Raw genomic sequence first — 23,995 nt, forward strand, 5'->3', positions numbered from 1 at the left:
AGGGGAACATTTCTAAAATTTGTATTCAGCAAATAGTTAGTTACTACACCAAATAGTCAGCAGCCAGAAACCACTAGAAGCCATAATCTGTATCCAGGACATCAACAGCTGCACAAAGTCATATCCTGAGATTAATAAAATTACCCTTAATGTTTAATACTATGGTTGTTTGAGAATTACCACTGAGCATGTGGTAAAACCTGATAAAAGTCTGAAAAATCTGATAAAAGTAAAAGTCCTTGGCTAACAAATGAATTGATAAGGAGGAGGAAAGGGACTACAGAAGGGCTCAGTGTAAATGACGTAAAACCCAGCTTCTGGAGCATCTTGATGTTTACAAAAATCTATTAATTATAACTCAGAAATTAGAAAAGCAAGGCAAGCATATTTTAAAAATCTAAAAAACAATAATACACACAATCCAACGGTTCTCTTTTCTACTATAGATTAACTTTTAAATAACTCCAGAACTTCAATTACAGGTGATTTTATTTCTACCGATAAGTATGAGGATTTTGCAGCCTCCTTTGTCAACAAAGTAATGACCATTTGGGCAAATATTCCTGTCATCACGCATGCCCTCCCTATCCTGCCTCCCTCTCAATCCACTACTCTCTTAACAAATTTTGCACCAGTTAGTGCTGATGAGTCTTAGCTGTTCCACTCCTGTCCTTGATCCCATTCCCACCTCCTTTTTTAAAAGCATTTTTAATTGTTTATTTAAGGATATTTTAAGTTTACAATCTGGTATTTTTCCTAGCTCACTTAAATCCTCAATTGTTAAACGTCTAAAAAAGCTCACTCTAGATCCATTTATTATTTATAACTACAAACCAATTTATAACCTCCCGTTCCTAAGCAAAATTATTGAAAAAGTCTTCTACAAGCAGTTAATCGACCACCTGGCAACCAATAAAATACAGGATCTCTACTAATACGGTTTTCACCCCATCCATAGTACAGAAACAGCCTTGGTCAAAGTTATTAATAACTTAAGAATAAACAATGTCAATAGTAGAGTTTCTACTTTTGTATTATTGGATCTAAGTGCTGCATTTGATACTATCAATCATGATATTTTAATGGAGAGGCTTGAGAGGTGGATTGGCCTATCTAGGTCCATACTGGACTGGTTTTTATTTCCTTTGTGTGGTAAAATCACTAAAATCGTGTCAAAGGACATGATTTGGCATGATTTTAGTGTTGGTCTTGGGAATTTTAGTTCAAAAACTTTTTTTTATCTCATGTGGTGTTCCCCAGGGCCCATTACTGTTTAGTTTGTACTTGTTGCCTCTGGGCCATCTTATCAAGGAATACAATGTGTGATACTATAATTATGCTAAAGACACAAAAATATATATTTCCTAGCCCCTGATATCCTGAGCCTGATTGACACTCTAAAATAATGTATCAAGGATATTGATAACTGGATGTCTAGTAATTTTTTACTGTTAAACAGTGACAAGATGGAAATCCTGGTTATTGGGGCAAAGGCTGACAGACAGGAAATCTCTTTTAAATGGTCACAACTGTCTGTGGAAAGTGTCACACAGGTCAAAAACCTTGGTGTCATCCTGGACATTGACCTTACTTTCCAGAACCACATTAGCAGTATAATTAAAACCGGATTTTATCATTTAAGAAATATCACGGAGGTAAGGAGCTTTTTATCAGTAATCTGGTTTGCCAGATTACTAGCAAACCAGTAATCTGGTTAAATAATAAGTCTGGTTAAATAATATCTGGTTAAATAATAAGTAGGACTAGCAAACCAGATTACTGGTTTGCTAGTTTATTTCACTCCCTCATCTGTGCTAGTCTCTCATTGAAATGCAAGAGCTGTCTACATCAAACTGAGACATGTACTTTCTTTATCCTTTCTGTTGTTGTTACACTGCTGTGGGCTGGGAGGAACAGCATTTTGCTTTTTTGTGTATGCAGATACACAAGAAAATGACAATAAACTAAATCTTGAATCATGAATCTTGAATCTTGAATTGTATTTTATCTTGCGCACTATCCACATAGTTTTTCTGGCTGCAACTTCTGTGGTAGCTCTCGCTCTGTGAAGCAGAGCCACCTGGAATTACCTGTTGTAATTACCTGTTTATTCTATCATTTAATGAAGTTAAGTCACTTCCAGACTCCTAGTTTACCATAAATGAAATAATCATGTGTGTGTTGGAGTAACTGATCCAGTGGCTTTACCTACCTTATATCCTCCACATGTCAGTCCTGCATTTCGTTTAGCAAGAACACACTTCATCCTCAAGAAGAAGGAGCGCTCTATTTCATAATCTGTCACACAAACACAAATTATGGAGGCATTACACACTCTATAGAGATATTTTGCTCATGTTATATAGTGACCCTAACACTATTTTTACAAAACAATATGCCAGTGATGTGGTCACCAATAACACATCTTACTCCTAACATTATTCTCCTATTATTGAGCCTATTTGTTTTTACAGACCAGTATATTCTAATGTGCACCTTACCTAGCAGCTGTGACCTGTAGTAAGAGCAACCAACAGAGACACCTGGATTACATTGCTCACCTTGTTGCCACCACAACCCTAACCCAAATTAGTAGATTTAATATTTCACTCTTTAGCATTTCTCATTACACGGTATGTTGATGGGGATACAGCCTTAATCCTTTTTTAAAGCTATTGTGATGATCGGAAAAAATATCATGACCCAGACACATTCACATTTATATTTACATTTGGCTATTTGGCTTTTATTTTGGATGTTTTTGTCCAAAATTAGGTACAATCCAGGAAACAGGTAAATAAGCTGTAAAAAGCACTGTCACTGATAAAGGCCACCCACTCTGGTTATTAATCCAAGAATATTATTTGTAAAGTTCAATGTACAAGTACTCCAGAAATTCACAAGAGTAAATTAAAAAAGAAAGGTCAAAATCAAAGCAGCATATACCTAGATATCCTGACTTTTAGTCCCTAGTGAGGAGTGTTTTCTTTAGAACCTCCTTTAGACCTTCTTTACACATCTTTCTTTTGAACTCCATGCCTCCAGTTTGTAACACAGGTTCTCTGTTATCAATTTGTAGTTTGAGATATTTAGATAGTCGACAATCTAATCACAAAGACCCATCATCTAAAAAAAACTTTTATAAGGAATAACTTGCAATTACTTGCAACCCTCAACTGCAATCAGCTGGCACTGTAATGTTTAGCTACATGGTTCTACAGAAGTGAGCAAAGGCTCACACTGTAATTCTAGCATAACATTTCCACAGCATCAACTACGTCAGTGCAACAACAGAGTCATGTCATGTTGCGCTGAGCTTTCTAAAAGAAATTTTTAAAAGAAATTTGCAGCTTTATTTCACGAGGCACTCTCTTCGGGCCCAAACACACTAAAAGTGATAATTGATGTGCATCATTTGATGCTCTTATGCTGCACTGCAAGTATCAGATTTTAAATGCCAACACCACAGAACCAACACAGATTTTTCATTCTGTTCTTTGTATTAACCTGCATCAGTTGGATGTGATGAATGAATGGAAAAGAGAAATGCAGAGGAGGAGAATTAAACTGAAACTAAGAGCCAGTAAATCATCTGTTGACTGTTTGATGGTCATTTATTTGTGCTGTAAAACGTGACTGCCATGAAATAATAAGAATATAACGTTTTATTTCTCTCATTCAGGCCTTGTTCTCAGTACTGCTCGCTCTCCTTGCTCAACCACCGCCGTGCTGTTTCTCTCTCTCTCACTCTCTGGTGCTCAGCTGGCTTGTGCTATTTCTTTCTTTTCGGCTGCACAGAAAACAGCTTTGGCCGCTGGGCCCTCATTTGATGCTCCAAACACAACGACAAGATTGGAGTTGAGGCATCAAGACAATTTGACTTACCTCATAACGCTTTTGGTGCATGTTCAGCCATTAAAACCAATAGACCTCAAAATGCTCAAGATGCTTTTAGTGCATTTGGGCCTCATATTTTCTTTCTATGTTTATTATCTTCACTCTTTATTTATAATTATTATTTCACATTTTTTTGGAGTCCATCTACTTCTGTACAAACTTCGTTTAATGTCAAAATGTACATCTCCTTAAGGAGATGTATGCTATTACTTTTCTTTATTTGAACATGATTCAGTGATTTTATATAATATTAAAAGTATTAAAATTGATAACGGAAAGTCTATGATATGACTGTTTTAAATTTGATATCTAAAAAATAAAGGTGCTTAAGTATTCATATTTTATGGACAGCTGCCCCATGTGGATATGCTTAACACATGGTACCTATAGTGTCACCCTGTGGTCAGTTATTGCATATTTTACATTTTTGGCTAATAACTCAGGAACCGTGAGGTGAGGAAAAACAATTTTTGCATAATGTGTTCCTTCTGGATTTTTTGGTGAACACACTTTTTGCTTCTGTTGGCACATATTTCAAACAACAATGCTTATGTGGTTTTTTTTTTGGTATCACTTACCGTTTGTCTGTAATTGGTTACCAAACTCTTGAAGGCGTGGCCTGATGCACTTAACAGGCCATAACTCTTCAATGCTAAATTGCATTGACACCAAATTTGGGAGTACTGTCCGACTGCCAAACTGCACATGTGTATAAAATTTCATACAGTTCTACCCACAGGGAGCACTACTGTAATATTATAACTTGATATTTCTGCAATACTATTCTCTTTAATGAAATGAAACTTGGTACACAAGTTCTCCATGAGAATGTGCACGACATATTGACATACAGGTAACCCATGTGGAACTGCCTAACATCAATACATGGTACCAATAGGGCCACCATGTGGTCAGTTATTACATGTTTTATGTTTTGGCTAATAACTCATGAACAGTAAGTCCTAACCAAAAAATATTTAGACAAGATGTTCCTTGGATGATGCTGATTAGAGTGATTCAGGCCACGCCCATTTACGCCTTAAAAAACAAACGAACTATTTTTGAATTTTTTGATGAACACATGTTTTGCTCCTGTTGGCACATATTTCATCTAATCTTCACCAAACTAGGTGCATACCATATTTAGAGGGGAAAAAAACTCCTAAAAACGAATTAATTTGTTTTTGTCTGTAATATCTGTAATTGGTTAGCAAAATTTTGAAGGTGTGGCCTAATGCACTTAATCTGCAATAACTCCTCAATACTGAATTGGATTGCAACCCAATTTGGGAATGTTGTACACAAGGTGACATTACAGAAGTGTGTAACATTTCATAAAAATCTACCCAAAGGGGGCGCTAAAGTAACTTTATAATATCATATTTTTACAGTTCTGTTGTCTTCAATGAAATTAAACTTGGTATTAAACTTGTGGCCATTAGTGAAACACCATCATACTACTTATTAAGTTAAATATCTCTTAAATTCAACATTCCATGGTGACCATATTCAGCAAAATTGTACAGACAGGGATGCTGAACAAGTGTGTGGTATTTGATATAATTTCACCTGTAGGTGGCGCCACAAAATTTTGAATAATTGCTGCTAAAGCAGAAATATGCAGTGACAGTAGCAATAACAGCAGTGGCAGCAGCCGGCAGTGGCAGCAGCCAGCGGTGGCAGCAGCCAGCGGTGGCAGCGGCTGCATCTGGCAGTTCACAGCTCCCACATGCAATTTCTTTAGAAATTGCAGAATTTTCTAGTTATTGTGTGATTGCTTCCAGCAATCACACATTGTTCTTCTCAGTCTTTATTCTTATTCCATCTTCCGTACGTTTTTTGCCGCGTTTCAACTGCTGCATACTTTGTGCTATAAAAACCATTCAACTGTCAATCTGTGCAACTCATTCAGCAGATGTGTGCTTGTATTTTTCTGAAATGTAGCATGCTTCAGTGATTTTATATAATTTTTTAAAACATTAAAATTTATAATGGCAGTCTATGGGACGAACGGTCCAACTGAGTTGGAACCTTGGTCACTTTGACACTCAACTGCTCGGAAGTCCCCCATCTCACAGACGCCATTCAAACTGTAAAATGTTCACAAAACTTTGAACTTTCAAAGTTATCAGATTGTTTAGTGATATCTTTTGTAGTTTTTCAGCAATTTAAGCCCAAAGTCAGGGGTTTTGAGGACTTTTTTAGGTCTCACCAGTGTGTCATGTGATCAAGCACAGTGGAGAGCACAGGTAATTTTAGACCAGAAATGTTTTTCTAAACTGCTGTCACTCCCACAATTTTAACTCATCAAGCACATATCTTGTCTCAGTATGTTGCCACAAGCCTCCTCTCTCTCAAAATATAAGTACATTTCACATAGGACTTATAGTTTTTGAGATCTGAACCTTAATTGATAGAGAGTCCCTGTCATGTTCTCATTGACTGCAATACAGTCTGCAGGATGTATGTCTTCTCTCACTGCAGTTTCTTAAACTTACAGATTCTCTCTTCCTTCAAACACGTTTTACACATATCATTCATTCTCATGTTAAACTAGTCTTGCTTTCACTAATGATGCACAAATCTCTGGGCTTCAAACCAGGTTTGAGACAAATACATTTTCCTCATTAAAATGGAGATTTTTTCCTGTCATTACTGGGAATGTCTGTTGGCTCAGTGGTTTAGAACACTGCTTTCATAATGAGCTATCCCTTAGATGACAAGGATGTGTGTTCAAAACCTGCTCACTGTAGTGTTACTCATAATATTGCTGTCATGTACAAAGTTGCTTTCCATCTCTATCATCTACCATAAGTCAATTCCTCTTTAGCTTACATTAACATTATTACCTAAAATGTGGATTGCTATATCTTTTCCACTACTACAGGCCCAGTGTGAGTAGTCCATTGGTTTAAGCTCATCTCACTCCTCATCTTCTTTTAGATCCAAAGGTGTGAGTTCGAGCCCCGCTTAGGGCAGAGCTAAGTAGAGTTGAAGGATGAAGGAGTCCAGGTGATGTCAATCTGCTTAATGAGCTGAGCTGAACTACTTTTTTGTCAATTTCATGCAATTGACAGACTAAATAGGTGAATCTGGTGTGGTATTGCTGTCTGATATGTTAGTTCAGTGTGTTGTATGTTTGTCTTACAAACATGAGGATGCAGGTTCAATTCCACTCATTGCAGATTTTAATCTTGCTAGATTTTTCAATAGTTTTCAGCTTCCAGTTATGCAATCTAAAATCGCTTTCAGCAATCACATGCAATTTCTACAGAAATTGCATTTTCTAGTTATTATTATATACTATTTCGCCGTTTTTCGTCGTCTCACTAGTCCTACATGATTTGTCGTATCATCTTCGTTTCAATGTCAAATTGTACATCCCCATGAGGAGATGTATGCTATTACTTTTCTCATCCCTAACATATTCTAGTTATTTTATATAATTTTGTAAAGCATTAAAATTTACAATGGAAAGTCAATGCTTGAAATGCTTGAAAGCTCATATCTCAAAAACTAAAGGTGCTGAAGTGTTCAAACTTGATTGACCGGTGGCCCATGTGGAAATGCTTAACATATTTTAAAATAGGACCAACAGCACCACCATGTGGTCAGTTATTACGTGTTTTACGTTTGTCTTATAGCTCATGAACTGTGAGGCCGATCCAAATAATTTTTGCATAGTATTCCTTGGATGGTACCAAGTAGACTAACGCAGTTTTTTGCTTCTTTTGACACATTTTTCATCCAATATTAGCCAAATTCAGTACATATTTATTTAGATGATCCCGGACAGGGCTTATATGTTCATTTTTTGGTATCACTTACCGTTTGTCTGTAAGTGGTTACCAAACTTTTGAAGGTGTGGCCAAATGCATTTAACGAGCCATAACTCTTCAATGCTGATTCGGCTCCACACAAAATTTGAGAATCTTGTACGTATAATGACATTGCACCATATTGTAAAATTTGATACAGTTCTAACCAAAGGGGGCACTAATGTAATATTATAACATGATACATTATAACATTTCTACAGTTCTATTGTCTTCAGCGAAATGAAACTTGGTACAGAAGTTCTCCATGTCAATGTGCACAACATAGTGAAACATGGTGCCAATAGCCCCACCTTGTGGCCATTAGTGAAACACCGTCATACTAATTGTTAAGTTTAATATCTCTTAAATTCAACATTTCATGGTGACCAAATTCAGCAAAATTGTACAGATGGGGATGCTGAATAAGTCTGTGGTATTTGATACAATTTCACCTGCAGGTGGCACTACAAAGTTTTAAATGGCTTTTGCTGAAACAGAAATTTGCAGCAACAGTAGCAATAACAGCAACGGCAGCAGCCGCGGCTGTGTCTGGCAGTTTGCAGCTCCCACATGCAATTTCTTTAGAAATTGCAGAATTTTCTAGTTATTGTTCTTCTTCTGTACATTTTTCAATTGCTAACTACTTCTGCATACTTTCAGCTACAGAAACCATTCAAATATAAAAATGTTCAACTCATTAGAGACATTTATGCTATTTCTTTTCTTCTTTCTGGCATATTCCAGTGATTTTTTTTATTTTATTTTTTGAAATACTTAAATTTATAATCAAACGTCTATTAGAGGAATGTTTTAAATTTGATATCTCAAAAACTAAAAGTGCTACTGTAATCATACTTTATGAACAGCTGCCCCATATGGAAATGCTTAAAATATTAAAAGATGGTACCTATAGTGCCACTATGTGGTCAGTTATTATGTGTTTTAAGTTATGGCTAATTACTCATGAACTGTGAGGCGTTGCAAAACAATATTTTGCAACACCTTTTGGCCATAAGTGAAATACCACCAGACTTCTTATTGACTGCCATATCTCTTAAATATAATATTCCATGGCAACCAAATTCAGCAAAGTTGTACATCTGGGAATGATGAACAGGTCTGTAGCATTTGATACAGTTTCACCTGTGGGTGGCACTACAAAATTTTTAAAAATTGTTGCTGGAGCAGTACCTTGCAGTGGCAGCAGCAGTAGCAACAGATGTCAGCTTGCAGCTTTACCATGCATTTTTTGAAAAAAATGCAAATATTCTAGTGTTAATTTTCTTACTTTGTGTTTTTATTTCCCTTTTTTAGAAACACTCACCCACACATGCAGACACACCTGTGTTATACACCCTGTCAAGCCACCTTTTCAGCAATAAAGGTTTTAAACTGAACTGTTGGACTAGTCATGATTTCACAAGTCACTTCAGTGGTGGGCTGTGATCTTCTGGAACCCATGTGTATGAGAGAAGCCACTGTCAGCCATTCTCTTTCTTTTAGTGTCATTTATGTCCATTATTGGGTACACCACATGCCTCTTTGCCAGTCTGGGAATGTGACTGGACTCAAACCACATGGACATATATCCAGCCCATCTATATATTGACTGACAAATGTGCTCGCAGCAGATTTTCACAGTAAAAGCAGACCAGGAAAGGTAGAGAATGGACTATTCATTAGGGAGGGATTCTTGATCAATAATTTTACTATTTAATATTTGTGCATGAAGTGTTGTGGTTTATTGACAGTAGTTTAAAATTGATGAATGAATGGTAAATCACTGGAAAATAATTAGTGAATGAAAGTATTTCTGTTCAAGAGGACAAAGTGAGAGCAGCAGAGTGGTGACTATGACATGTTGTACTGCTGGAATTAATGCTGTGGAAATTAACATTATGTCGAATTAATCAAGACAACAGGTACACATATCATAGTTGAGTTTGCATTAACTGGGGAACATGGGAAATTAGCAACTGAAGCCTGCGCTGTTGAGATAAATTGAGGCCTTGGCCACTATTTGAGAATAACACTTACTCGAGAGCCTGGAGAGTAGTAAAGTACCTGGAGAAAAGTGATGGTGTGGGTGCTGGTGGAGACCTAGCACTGCGGTCATCTCATCGTGGTCTGATGGGTGGATGTACTCAAATATACTGTTTCCTGTTAGCTCCACCTGCAGCACACACATTTTCAGCTTGTGCTCATAAATGTGCTGAGATGTGATCAGCAACACCAGAATTAACCAACCAAAATTCAAGACAAAACACAGAGACCATGCAAAACCGAAAGACCTCTGATATACTGCAATTTATGTTTTTGTGAGTGCACATGAGAGACATGTTTTTCAAACAATATGTTTTTAAACAGTGGGTGTACAGTGGGTGCTGCATCCATGTAGTGTCTCACTTAGAGGGAAAATTCCTTTTATGTTAATGTATTTAAACACTTGGTGAACATGCTCAAATGTTTTACAATTATTCTTGCACAAAAAGTTTGAGCTTGTCTGGTTCAGTTTAAGCAATGGCTGTAGTTGCACCAATAATTACAGTAGGTCAAACTGAACTAGACATAGTCTGCAAGATCTAATGGACATTTACACTGGACAGTTTACTTGTAATATGTTACATTCTCTTAATATATTTTATTCCCCAGGGGTGGGAAAGGTGGGTAGGGTGGGATGGGTTTGATAATGGTATATTTGAAATGTTATGTTTGACTTATTTGACAGTTGTTCACAAAAAGTATTTGTGTTTTCAAATCATTGGTTTAGAAAGATTTAACTGACTCATATGAGAGAACTTGCTGAGGTTGAAAGGAGGGTCTTACCTGGGACAGTCCAAGGTGGACTGATGCTGTTTCAGAAATGTACATGATTTTGCCATCAGAGGCAACAACAAACACGAAGCCATCCAGAGTCTGAGGAAGCAGTAACAAAGTCTTTACTGTTAAACAAAAGTAATGTTGATGACTTTCAAATATTACAATGTTATGTGCTTATACATTGGCCCATATAGTACTGTATGTGAAGGTTTCCAGTCTCTCTTACAATTTTGTTCTTATTTTTTAAATTAAGCTAAGGGACTAGTGGTGCATAATCAGCAGCTCATTTGCATTTTCTCCCACTTTTTCTTTTTACTTTCTGTTACTAAATGCATCTCTGAGCGGTGCTTGCTCTTAACTCTTAACCATGGTGCTAACATGTTCTCACTCCCAACTCATTACATACCAAAGCTTGGTCAGGACCTCGTGGCGTCACTTTTTAACGCACAAGGTACCCCTTTAGTGTCATTTTTCAACATGCAGTATCAGGGCAGTCACTGTTAAAAAATAATTATATTTTATGGTGTGACAACGCTGTGGTTAAGGCCTGGTTAGGTTTAGGCACAAAAACCACTTGGTTTGGGAAAGATCATGGTTTGGGTTAAAATAAAAAATTAAATAAAAACGGCCAGGTGGTCTCAAACCGTGCTCTCTGCTGATTTCCAACTTTCCGCCAACAACGTTGCAAGCCATCCACCAACCCCTCCACCTCCTAATAAGAAAGTCAGCTTATATAGATGTCACGTGAAGTACGTCACTTCAGAAATGTTGATATAATACGTCTTGTTGAAATGTTAATATGCTACGTATTACACGTGTTGAAATGTAAATATTCAATGTATCTGTGATTTGCAGAAACGTACAATGCCAACATTTCATTCTGGTGACCAGGCTGAAATTTTTCACCTTATATAGACGTCATCAGTGTCATGGCGTCTATTTCAGATGTTGTGGGAGTTCAACAGAAGTCTATCGGACTACCCTGCACATTGAAAAATGACGCAAAAGGGGTACCCAGTGCATTAAAAAGTGATGCCACAGGGTCCTGACCAAGTGAGAGTGAGAATGGGCTGACAGTGGAGTCTCCTCTCTCTGTTTTTGATGCATGGTGACATAAACATACAGATAAAATTCATTTTAAACCTACAACTATATCTACTCTACCTTTTAAAAATGCATATTTTTCAGTGAAAATTGGTTAAAAAAAACAAAAACTTTTCTGTGACCTTTTTTCTTCATTTTAATAATACAAAACTATTACCAATATATTTTTAAAAAACATGCTAACATTATTTTTGACTGCAAAGAAGGATGATTAAATGTGATTTCATTTTTACAAACAATCATTTGCAATTAAAATCCAGCGCATGTATGTCTTTCTTAATGGCCTCAGCAAAACATTTATTTTATAATATCCTATATATGCAATGTCTTCCATTATTTGTGACAAAGCTGCCTCCAAAGAAAGAAACAGTATCATTTCTTTAATCCAGGGCTTCAGCTCTTATCTAGCAGAGTTTTGACTGAACTAGGCCTTATATAACAGCTGAAATTTTTGCATCCTCTCATGGCTTGTTTGAGCAAGAAGCAGGTCTATCTTGCTTGACATTATAATTACATGTTGAGTACTAAAAAGTGACAGTACTGGCAGTACCAGCTAATAGGGTAACAGAACTGTATTATTATTATTATTGTTATTGTTAATATTATCATCATCAGAAAAAGGAGAACATACTTTTTATTGGGCTTAAATATAGTACTTCAAAAAGATGGACAGAAAACAGAAAACAGATAAAACATTACAGCAGGAAGAGAGACACTGAAAGGTGAACATAAGAGAACATTAAGATGGCTGAAAGCAGAAGGAGTAGCAAGAGCAGGGGAATGAAAAATAAAAAAGGTGTGTGGGAATTTAAGAGGGTTGAAACTGAAGAGCTGACAGAGGTCAGCTGCAACCAGAAATGATTTTACTGGTGCTATGTAAAAATAATTTTAGTATTATCAGCAGTGTGTGATAGTAATCATAGCAGTTGTAATTGAGCTGGTAATGATGATGGTGATGGTGGTATTTTATATATTTTTTATATTTTATAACAGTGGTACTGTTAGTGGTATTGGCATTAGTAAAAGTACTAGAATGAATAGGTTGCAGCTCATGATAGTGATATCAGTATTATGGGTAGCACTGGCAGTAATGAATGAAACAGTGGTAACGGTATTTTTGTAGGTGCAGTGAGTCAAGAGATATGAAAAAAATAAGTGAGAGCAGCAGGGATGTGCACACTTAGTGGCTGAAGTGGCTTGAGTAGCAGCCCCTATGCTCTCTTTGGCTAACGTGTCCGTCTGGACCAAATTAACAAATATTGTTAGAAATAGATTATATTGTAGAAAATTGGGGGACAAAATCCACAATCCTTGGTTATATGAAGCTTCAGCAATCTGAGTTAGTCAAAGAAAGTGGATATCTTCAAAGTTACAGTTATTTTTGTACAAAATTCCCTTTTTAGTCCATCTGTTATGCTAGGCTACATTCAAAACCAGCACTTCATATAATTTGGTATAGAGCAGCAGTTTCAAGCAGCACCAAAGCATAGTCATACCATAGAATAGTGTAGCGGAGTGCTAGAACATAGTTTGTTGTTTCCCATACTGACTTGTAAGAGGTGGGAACCCAGTTCTTTAGCCATGCTGTCCAAAGGTGTGAACCTTGACTGACCCCATCCATCACCCACACCTACAGAGAGAGACAGACACAGTATTACACAGCAAGACAGTCAGAGAGACAGATTGACACTCTATTTATCATGCAAGATAAAATAAACATAAAGACACACAGTCACAAGGCACCAAATATGCAAGTTAGACATTTGCTGATAAATGGCATTATTTCCAGGGGAGAGAGGTACTGCGTCCTCTTGAGCAGCTGCATGAGTCATATCCCATTCACTGCTATAATTTTCAACAAGGTGACCAAAGCTAAACTATATTAAACTTTGACCCCAAATGTGCTTGCCTAGAATTCTGTCACTGACAGGAGACAAAGGTTATGACAGCACCAGTTTACTGTAGAGACAAATAGAGGAAACATTTTAAAATTTCTGTGCATCTTTAAAGCTGCTATAATCGATATTTTTCATAATGACAATGTATCAAATGACAAGTGAGTAATGTGTTGGGTGGCTCGTAGTGATGAACCTACGGAGAATTATCTCCTGACTCTGCAGCTCCCCTCGGCTTTTCAGAGCTTTATAGCAAGTTTCAGCTCATGGTTTAGCTGCAACTGTACTATTTTGGTTCACTCTCAGTGCTCTCATAGTGTTGGTTTAGGACACATCAGGGAAAAAGCTCTAAAAACCCATTGTATACTACCTACTCAGCACCAAACAGCAAACAGACACAGTTAGCGATTAGCTGATGAACATAGAAAAAAAGGCAAAATACAGGTGTAACCTTAATTACTGCACACATTATATTTTTGGATTATATCAGTTGAAAGTTTACCAAAACGATTTATGTTGCTATTAAGCTTTACAGTGGAAATAATTTCACAATATTATTTTGGACGTTTGCAAAATTAAGTTAATTATTTTAAGATTACAGTTAAGATTTTTTCATCATCCTTTACAACACTTTAACTATTATTTTATTCATATGTTTATATGTGAAACATTTACAGTACTTATTCATGTCCCCTTTGCCTAAGGACAAAGTGATTTTAGTCCTACTTGTTATTGTTCACGGGGGACGCGTTTGTGTAATGGTAACAGAGTAACATCTGCTGATGAGTGAGAGGTCTGCTCTCAAGTCACATCAAGTCAAAATTTATTATAGCCCAATATCACAAAGTATGCCTCAAAGGGCTGTACATATAATAAAAACAGTAATGAGCAACATTAGCAAAATATATAAAAACATATAGATATGAGATAAATTACATATAGAACATTATAAACAGAATATTTGAAATATTCAAAAATGTACAAAAGAAAAAAGTGAAGAGTGATACACAAAATGTACATGATTCATGAACATTCATATCTGGATACAGATGAAAACACATATACGGTAGATACAAAAATGTGTAACATACAGTACATATACGTAATCATGCACACATAGACTAAGTATAAGTTGGATAACTGTAGTTTAGTATTTAGGGCAGACTAAGTGAGGTTAAAGGCTGATGCGAACAGATATGTTTTGAGTGTGCTTTTGAATGAGTCAACCGCGTTAGCCTCTCAACTTTAGGTAGGAAGACGATTCCAAAGAAGAAGGGCTTGGTAAGAGAAGGTCCTACCATCTATTTTTTTTTTTTTTTTTGGAATAGTCAGGAGACCGGCATTTTGAGAATGTAGAGCCCTAGCAGGTATATGAGGAGTGACTAGAGGTGATGAGTTGGTGTAATGTTTTATAAGTTAAAATCTTGAAGTCAGATCTAGCATGTACAGGGGGCCACTGTAATGAAATAAGAACAGGGGTAATACCATCAAATTTTGGTTAATATCCTAGCAACAGTATTTTGTACAGATTGTAGTTTGCTAATAGTTGATTTAGGTAAGCCAGAAAACGAGAAAAGTGTATTACAATAGTCAAGCCTAGATGAGACAGATGCATGAACAAGTGTTTCAGCATCAGACATGGAAAGAATGGGACGAATCTTGGCAATATTTCATGAGTAGAAATATGCAGTCTTTGTAATAATGTTAATATGTTCTTCAAAGGAGAGATTAAGATCAAATAGGACACTGAGATACCTAATACAAGGGCTTTGTGCAATTGTGGAACTAGCTATGTTCAGAGTGAGCTCACAGAATTTTTTTCTGCTCTGCTTTGGACCAAGAATTATCATTTCAATTTTCTCAGCAATTGACAGACATCGGGCTTAATGGAGATGTAAAGCTGAGTATCATCTGCATAGAAATGATTCATCGATGATTGATTAATGTACCAAGGGACAACATATACATAGAGAAAAGTGCTGTGCTGTGGAATTTTCTAAAGCTGGATTGATGAGGTTCATACATACAGGTTATTGGTTGACAGGTGATCTATGAGTTGCTGCTGCTGAAAACTGCTTTTTCATGGAGTTTTGCTGCTCTGCTACTCATAACAGAGATGCAGAAAATCTTGCTTCTTCGCTCTTGCTCCACAGGCTACTTGCCAGTAATGGCTAATCTGCTATTGTTACTTCATGGCCTATTTTTGACATTACTTTTTTTTAAAACTGATTCAATTTGAGAGGCCCTACAATCTTGTTTTATACAAGGATATATGGCCACACTACTGTAAAAAGAATTCTTAAAATGAGAAACATACATTTACTTCAAGGACATACAAGTACAGGACTCCAAAATCACTACAGTCAACTCCTGCCTCACTTTTCTAAGGATCTGAGGATTATTACATATTATTATAATTAACACTATTGAGTCAGTGTGCTCATTAAATTTGTACTATATGGCACACTCGTATAATCACTATTAAATACACTAATGTTACAATATTTTAATGAAATATGCAAATGTAAATCAGAGCTGTCAGCAGAAGTGCCTTAAATATGACACATACAATCTGCCGTACTGTTCACCTAAAATCTCTGCACATTTTTAGTACAGTATAAAATGACTTGCCCTTCTCTGGGTTGAAGAAGCACATGGCCTGACCAAGTTGAAACTTGCCTCTTCAGGACTGTCATCTACCTTAAACAACAAACAAAAAAACATGATAGGGTTGTAAACATCATCATAGTAACATAATCACTATCTATATTGCAAATATCAGACCACTCAAACTTAATTTATCTGCATGCCATATCTCCATGTTATTTCACTATTACAATAACTTGTAGCCTAAATGGCACTGAACAAGAGAATTGCCACCTTGAGAGAGGGAGGTAGATGGTAGTCTCACAGAAAACTAGAGTAATGATGGTGAATCTACATTTTGAAATTAATAATTCCAACAAGTATTAGTAGTTAGAAGAATATGAAATTGTGAATAGCCCACATTTTCAAATATTTCAGAAATTCTTGACTCAAACATGTCAATATTGGCGTCATCGTCTCAACTATCCAGTGTGTATGTCAGAGCCCTTTTTTGAATGAGGGTAGTATCAAGATTCTGCATCACTTTGGCTGTTGCTGCCTGGGTGAGCTTCACATCCTTTGTCTAAGAAAATATGAGATAAAACACATAGCAAGCAAGTAATACGCAGATCAGAGAGCACATCTGTCACCAACAGTCATAAAATTAGGTTAAATTAATTAGGTGTTCCTCACTCGAAATTTGCCGCATCACACTTACAATTTTGATAATTTTTTATCTCAAAGGCCTGTAGATGACCCAGACCAAATTTGAAGTCGATCAGGTTGAAACTCTAGGAGGAGTTTGTTAAAATACAGCGCTTGGAAATGACAAAAATGGAACAAAAATTGCAAAGTAAATTCAAAATGGCTGACTTCCTGTTGGACTTAAGCTTCTGATGAAAACTCAAAAGCTTCAATATTTAGCATGATCAACGTCTTACAATTCAGCTGACCAAATTTTAGGAGGATCTGCTTAACCTGCAAGGAGTAGTTAGTAAAAGTATGGGGCCTATGACTTCCTGTTGTCAATATGTGGCGCTATTACTATGATTCAATATGGGCCTGTACATGTGTTCAGACTGGGACTCTTATCAAAGATCTGATGATGTGGACCTGAGTTACAACAGTTTGTTTTGCAATGGCAAAACATTGAAATTCGCTGTGTCACCATGGCAACAGCATTCAATGAAAACTCACAATCTTTACAATATAGCATTATCAAGGTCTTAAGGCTTTTCTGTCTGCCAAATTTGAAGTGGATCTGTTTAACCTGCTAGGCAGAGGTTGTAAAAGTACAGCACCTGTAACTTCCTGTTACCAGTAGGTGATGCTATTATTATGAGTCAATATTGACACATAGATGTGTTCAGATCGGGACCTTTATCAAGCATGACAAATTTAGATAATCACTAATCACTTTAGATGACCAAATTAGACCAAAATAGACCAAATTTGAAGTTGGTTGGATCAAATCTCTAGGAGTTCTTTAAAATACAATGGCTGCAAATGGCAAAAATTGCACAAAAATTGCAAAGTTAATTCATAGTGGCTGACTTCCTCTTGGACCTAGGGTATTGCTCCAACAGGCTTTTTTGTGCATCTGGACATTATACCAGTTCTGTTAATCTATGTCAAATTTAAAGGTGAGGGCCGTGATTTTGAAATATTGTAGGGGGCACTATTGAGCCATGTTGCCACGTCTCAGCCCATGGACCCATGCCATTTGTCAAGTCATGCCAGTTCTGATGGATGTGCAAATATTCATGAGTTTTCGAGCACCCCTACCCCTATTAAGTAATTAGGGAGCGCTATCTTTGATCCGGATATGTCCTTTAACTCCCACATAAATCAAATTTCAAGGACTGCCTTTTTTCACTTACGTAATATCACAAAAATCAGGCACATCCTGTCCCTAAAAGATGCAGAAAAACTAGTTCACGCATTTGTTACTTCTAGGCTGGATTATTGCAATTCCTTATTATCAGGCTGCCCTAACAAGTCTCTAAAGACTCTCCAGCTGGTCCAGAATGCAGCTGCACGTGTATTGACTAAAACTAGAAAAAGAGACCACATTTCTCCCATTTTAGCTTCACTACATTGGCTTCCTGTAAAATCTAGAATAGTATTTAAAATCCTTCTCCTAACTTACAAAGCCCTTAATGGTCAGGCACCATCATATCTTGAAGAGCTCATAATACCGTATTATCCCACTAGAACACTGCGCTCCCAGTATGCAGGCTTACTGGTGGTCCCTACAGTCTTTAAAAGTAGAATGGGAGGCAGAGCCTTCAGCTATCAGGCTCCTCTTCTATGGAACCATCTACCGGATTCAGTCCGGGGTGCAGACACCCTCTCTATGTTTAAGAGTAGGCTTAAAACTTTCCTTTTGATAAAGCTTATAGTTAGGGCCCACCAGGCTCGCCTTGGATCAGCCCTTAGTTATGCTGCTATAGGCCTAGACTGCTGGGGGACTTCCCATGATGCACTGAGCTCCTCTCTCCTCCTCTCCATCTCTATGCATTCATGTAACATCAATGCATGTCACTAACTTTGGAGTTTTTTGTGCTTTCTCATCTCACAGGAAAACCTGAGTCCCGGGCCGAGCCTTCGCGGTCCTTCACAGTCCTGATGGCATCCTTTCCTGTCTATTGATGCTTGTGCTTGTTGTTGTTGTTGTGATTGTTGCTCTCCTGTCCCCCCTCCCCCTTTCCCTCTCTCTTTCTCTCTCTCAACCCAACCGGTCAAAGCAGATGGCCGCCCACCAAGAGCCGGGGTCTGCTTGAGGTTTCTACCCGTTAAAGGGGAGTTTTTCCTTACCGCTGTCGCCAAGTGCTTGCTCATGGGGGAATTGTTGGGTCTCTGTAAATTAAAGAGTACGGTCTGGACCTGCTCTATGTGAAAAGTGCCTTGAGATGACTTCTGTTGTGATATGGCGCTATATAAATAAAAATTGATTGATTGATTGATTTAGAGCCAATGTGTCACGCCCAAGCCCGTTTGTGATATCAAATCAAAATACCTACTAGTACAAATATACTTGCAGATTGTAATGGGTTTTTGCACATCCTAAAGGCCTCAAACATGTGTTTGCAAAATGAATGAAATGAAAAATTAGGCACGAAATCCAAAATGGCTGACTTCCTGTCTGGCGAAAAAATTCCCAAAGAAATTATTTCTGATGATCCCACCAAATTTCATGAAAATCACAGCAACTTTATTCCAAAGTGGCAGCTGACTTCCCATTGTCAGTCGGTGGCGCTATGACTGTGACTCAATATTGATATGATGATGTGTTCAGGCCTGGACTTTTATCAAGCATATGACATTTGGGCCAGACTGGACAAAGTCTAGTGGAGTGACAACAACTTCCTGTTTCATGGCGTGATATGCAAATTGACCGACGTGTCACATCAAGGGTGTTCAATGAAAATTCACAATTTTGATAAATTTTCATTGCAAAGGTCTTAAGATGACATCCACCAAATTTGAAGTCAATGGCAAAAAGTGTGCAAAATTCGGAAAATAAACTCAAAATGGCTGACCTCCTGTTGGACATAAGGTATGGCTCCAATAGGCTTTTTTGTGTGTGTGGACATGATATATGTGTCTCCCAAAGTGTGTTAATGGTGGTAAAGGTGGGGGTTTTCAATTTAAAATTTTTAGGGGCGCCCTGAAGTAATTTTGCCACACCCAAGCCGAAAACCCATATCAGACACCTAAATACACCCCTTCTTATGTGTGTGCCAAGTTGTATGAATTTTCAAGAATCCCTAGCCCCTAAAAAACAGCTTGCTGTTTCATGGTGAATAATGCATCACCACAGCAACAGCTTTTGATGAAAACTCAAAAGCTTCACTTATTTAACATCATCAATTTCTTACTGCTTAGCTACTTACCCAATTTAATGTGGATCTGTTTAACTTGCTAGGAGTAGTTAATAAAGGTATGGGGCCTATAATTTCCTGTTGCCAGAAGGTGGTGCTATTACTATGATTTAATATTGTATTGACATGTATGTTTCTTCAGACCAGGAAGTGGAGTTGAAGTGGAGTTGAGTTACAACAGTTTGTTTTGCAATGGTGAAACACTGAAATTTGCTGCATCACCACAGCAACAGTGTTCAATGAAAACTCACAATCTTCACAATATAGCATCATCAAGGTGGTAAGGCTTTACTCACCAAATTTGAAGTGGATGTGTTCAATCAGCTAGGTGGAGGTCGTAAAAATAAAGTACCTGTAACTTCAACCAGTCAAGGCAGATGGCCGCCCACCAAGAGCCGGGTTCTGCTTGAGGTTTCTACCTGTTAAAGGGGAGTGTTTCCTTACCGCTGTCACCAAGTGGTTGCTCATGGGGGCATTGTTGGGTCTCTGTAAATTAAAGAGTACAGTCTAGACCTGCTCTATGTGAAAAGTGCCCTGAGATGACTTTTGTTGTGATTTCGCGTTATATGAATAAAAATTGATTGCTTGATTGACTTCCTGTTGCCAGTAGGAAGGGCTATTACTATGACTCAGTATTGACATGTAGATGTGTTCAGGCCGGGACCCTCATCAAGCATGACAAACTTTGGGGCAGACTGGATGATGTACATTTAAATTACAACTTCCTGTTTCATGGCGAAACATCGAAATTCGCTGCATAGCCACGGCAAAGGCGTGTCATGGAAACTCAAGATTTTGACAACTTTCCATCACAAAGGTCTGGTTAAATATCTTGGAGGAGTTTGTTAAAATACAACACCTGGAAATTGCACAAAAATTGCACAGTAAATTCAAAATAGCTGACCTCCTGTTGGAGTTAGGGTGTGGCTCCAAGAGGCTTTTTTGTGAGACTGGTCATGACACATGTGCCTACCAAATTTTGTTCATCTATGTCAAATTTAAAGGTGGTGGCTTTGACTTTAAATTTTTGTAGTGGGCACCCCTGAGCTATTTTGCCACACCCAAGCCCTAGACCCATACCAGATATCAAGTTTCGCCACTTCTGATGCGTGTGTCAGTTTTCGTGAGTTTTGAAGCATCCCTACTGTTCGGTGCTCAGGCCCTAATAATAATACTTTCAGTTACAAGACGGCCTTTGCACCATACAGTGCTGGGGCCCTAATAATAATAAAGGTGAGTGGGGAAATCAATAATTACTAAAACTGTTCACTGATATTGATCTCACTGGCAGTACGGGCAGATTTGTGCTGATTTGTTCAATTTCTGTAGTTTATATTGGATGAGATGATCTTTGTGTGAAATTCTGTATTGAACAAGTTGTAAATTGCTGTTTTAGGACATTGAGAAAATGTTATGGCAGATTTGCATTCAGATATCTATGTTAATAGCAAGATCTTTTTCCCAATCATTGATTGGTAAAGGGAGATTGTTTTCTGTTCTTCTTAGAAGTTTGTAGATTTTTTTGTCCTCTTGTCCTTTGTCTTTCTTTTCTTAATCTGATTACTTTCTGGTATGAATTATCAGTATGAATTGTTAATGTGACATGAATTATTACTGTTTGTTACCAGTAGTTTGTATGGTTTTGCCTGGAGGAGTGTGAGGGGAGGGTTGATGTGGGTGGAGTTAAGGGGATAATATGATATGGTTCAGGCTGTATTGTATTTGTTTTACTTTTATAATTCCTTTTTTTTTCTTTGTCCCGTGTCTATTTATGTTTAAAAATAATTTTAAAATATTCTCAAAAAAAAGAAGTGTACATTTTTGAAAAGGGTTTGTGTGACTGGCTATGAGTTTGAATTGATTGACCATTTGGGGCTGTTGGAGAGTTTTGCATGATAGGCTGTTACCATCGATCATATCACTGTTTTAGTGTTTCATAAGGTATCAGTTAGCCGTCATCAAATAAGATGGGTAACCTAAAAGTCCAGGTTGTGCCAGATTGGAGTAAATGTACAGTATTTCAGGATTGGAGGTATCCAGTAATTTGGTTGGAGTTCCACTAAACTGTCAGAGTCACTGCTTTAATTGACTGGGTAAGTAACAGGAGGTTGGATATTGATCATTCTTGGCGTTTATATTGTCTTCTATCGAACCTGGGGTGTTGTAATTGTTGATTCTCTTGTAGCCATTTGGGTGTACATCGAAAATTATTTGCTAAGTGGTAGAATCTGTAATTAGTGGTATAGAATCCAGAGTGTTAAACCAGTGTGGTGTAGGCTGGACTGGGGTCATACAAAAAAAGTTTATTTTTCAGCTGATTGGCGTGGAATTTATCAATTCTGTCATTATATTCAAAATAATTTAGTGTCATTATTCTTCATTCTTCTAATGTGTTCTTGGTTCACCATAGGGGAGCTTTTTTCATGCTGATGCAGAGTGTCGCACCAGCAAACTGATAGACCTAATTTCCTGGGGCGCACTGTATTTATAGATTGCTCCAGTTTGGTATCTTGGTGACTCACTGTGCACCACGGTGGGAGGAGAGGTGCGGTAGAAGGTGTGGCGATGCCAATCTAGCAGTGCACTGCAATCTTGGTGGCAAGACTTAGTGTGTCTTGCAGGCGAAAAGGTCAGCGCACTTGTGTTCCATAATATTTTGTCACTTAATTTGGTGAAGCCACACCCATATAAACCTCTCACAAACCATTTTTTCATGGTTTGCTCATATTCCACTCTCCACTAACATTTATTTTCTGGTTATGGCTTTGATGTCCACGACACTGAATAAAGATTAATGAGTGATTCTTACCAGCATCTCTTATCCACAACAGCTACCATCCTATACTGACAGCTTTTTCTTTACACTGGTGACTTTTAAAGAGCTCTGAGGGCAGCTAGTATCTATTCCATCTGCAGTCTATTTAACTGATGTTGGAATATTGTGCATGTTAGTTTTGCTCCTAAGTGCAAATCAACAAGTGTGTCCAAAGTGTTGCCTGGAGCTCTGCATTTTTATTTACAATAAAGGTATACATGTGGCTGTGATAAGCAACATGTGATAGCAAGGGCAGAGTTAGACTCTCAGCACAGAGGGGGTGGAGCATCCTCAAGGGCCCTTCTGATAAAGTCATTTTAAGATTTACAACTATAAAAAAGCTGATATATCATATCCTATCCTATCCTATCCTATCCATAAACACAAATTGTCACTTATTGAACCAATCAAGCCAATGTCTAAGAAAACATACAGTGAAGCCACTTTGTCAGACAAGCTTGTTCTGAAGAAAAAAAAAAGAAAACAGGTTGCCAGTTGTGTTCAAATGTTCCAGCACCAAGGACAGAATGTGGCACTCTAAGTGCATCAATCTACGAACAGTGCAGCACCACTGCTGATACGACAGGCCATGTGCACTGTCTCAGTACCATGTCACAGGAATAACATAAACATAAAATAGACACAGTGGTCTACAACACTACAAAGCCTATTCAAACATAATATAGACAGTGGTGTACAACACTACAAGGCCTATTCAAACATAAAATAGACACAGCAGTCCACAAGGCCTATTCAAATACAAAGTAGACAGTCTACAACACCACGGGCAGTGACATAGACAGGTGCTGAGATGCAGTAAGCATGGAGCTAAAAATAGATTAATCTAACATTCTGACTGATTTCTTCAGAACCAAAATTAAAGTTAAATACTAATTACAGATTTTTGTAACTTTGATGAAAAAGAGCAGTGCAATTATAGAAAACCTGAAAAAATCATCGGACATTGCTCTCTTTTTTTTTTGTTTCATACTTTTTATCATCTTGTGACCTCACACATTCATCAAAGTAAGTTAAAGTAAATGTCCTTGCCACTGCTCTACAAAACCATCCTGATAGACAGTTTGTTCACTTTCACACTTGTTCACACATGGTTTTCATCCTGGTATAGAAGTTTTTCCTGACACTTCCCACATCTGCCACAACCTACAGTCTGCT

At 37.5% G+C, this 23,995-nt stretch overlaps 1 protein-coding gene across 1 annotated transcript in view; it reads right to left on the minus strand.

Moving 5' to 3' along the window:
• Positions 1 to 23,995, minus strand: part of sim2 (SIM bHLH transcription factor 2) — an 83,595-nt gene that overhangs the window by 24,290 nt on the left and 35,310 nt on the right. Inside the window, exons 2-5 of the mRNA XM_067607169.1 lie at positions 13,186 to 13,269; positions 10,542 to 10,657; positions 9,780 to 9,888; positions 2,213 to 2,298 (exon numbers count right to left, since the gene is read on the minus strand). Coding sequence (XP_067463270.1) covers positions 2,213 to 2,298; positions 9,780 to 9,888; positions 10,542 to 10,657; positions 13,186 to 13,269 — 395 coding nt within the window. The remainder of the gene's footprint in view (positions 1 to 2,212; positions 2,299 to 9,779; positions 9,889 to 10,541; positions 10,658 to 13,185; positions 13,270 to 23,995) is intronic.

The sequence above is a fragment of the Thunnus thynnus genome, chromosome 13 (assembly GCF_963924715.1).
Source record: "Thunnus thynnus chromosome 13, fThuThy2.1, whole genome shotgun sequence".
Classification (NCBI taxonomy): Eukaryota; Metazoa; Chordata; class Actinopteri; order Scombriformes; family Scombridae; genus Thunnus; species Thunnus thynnus.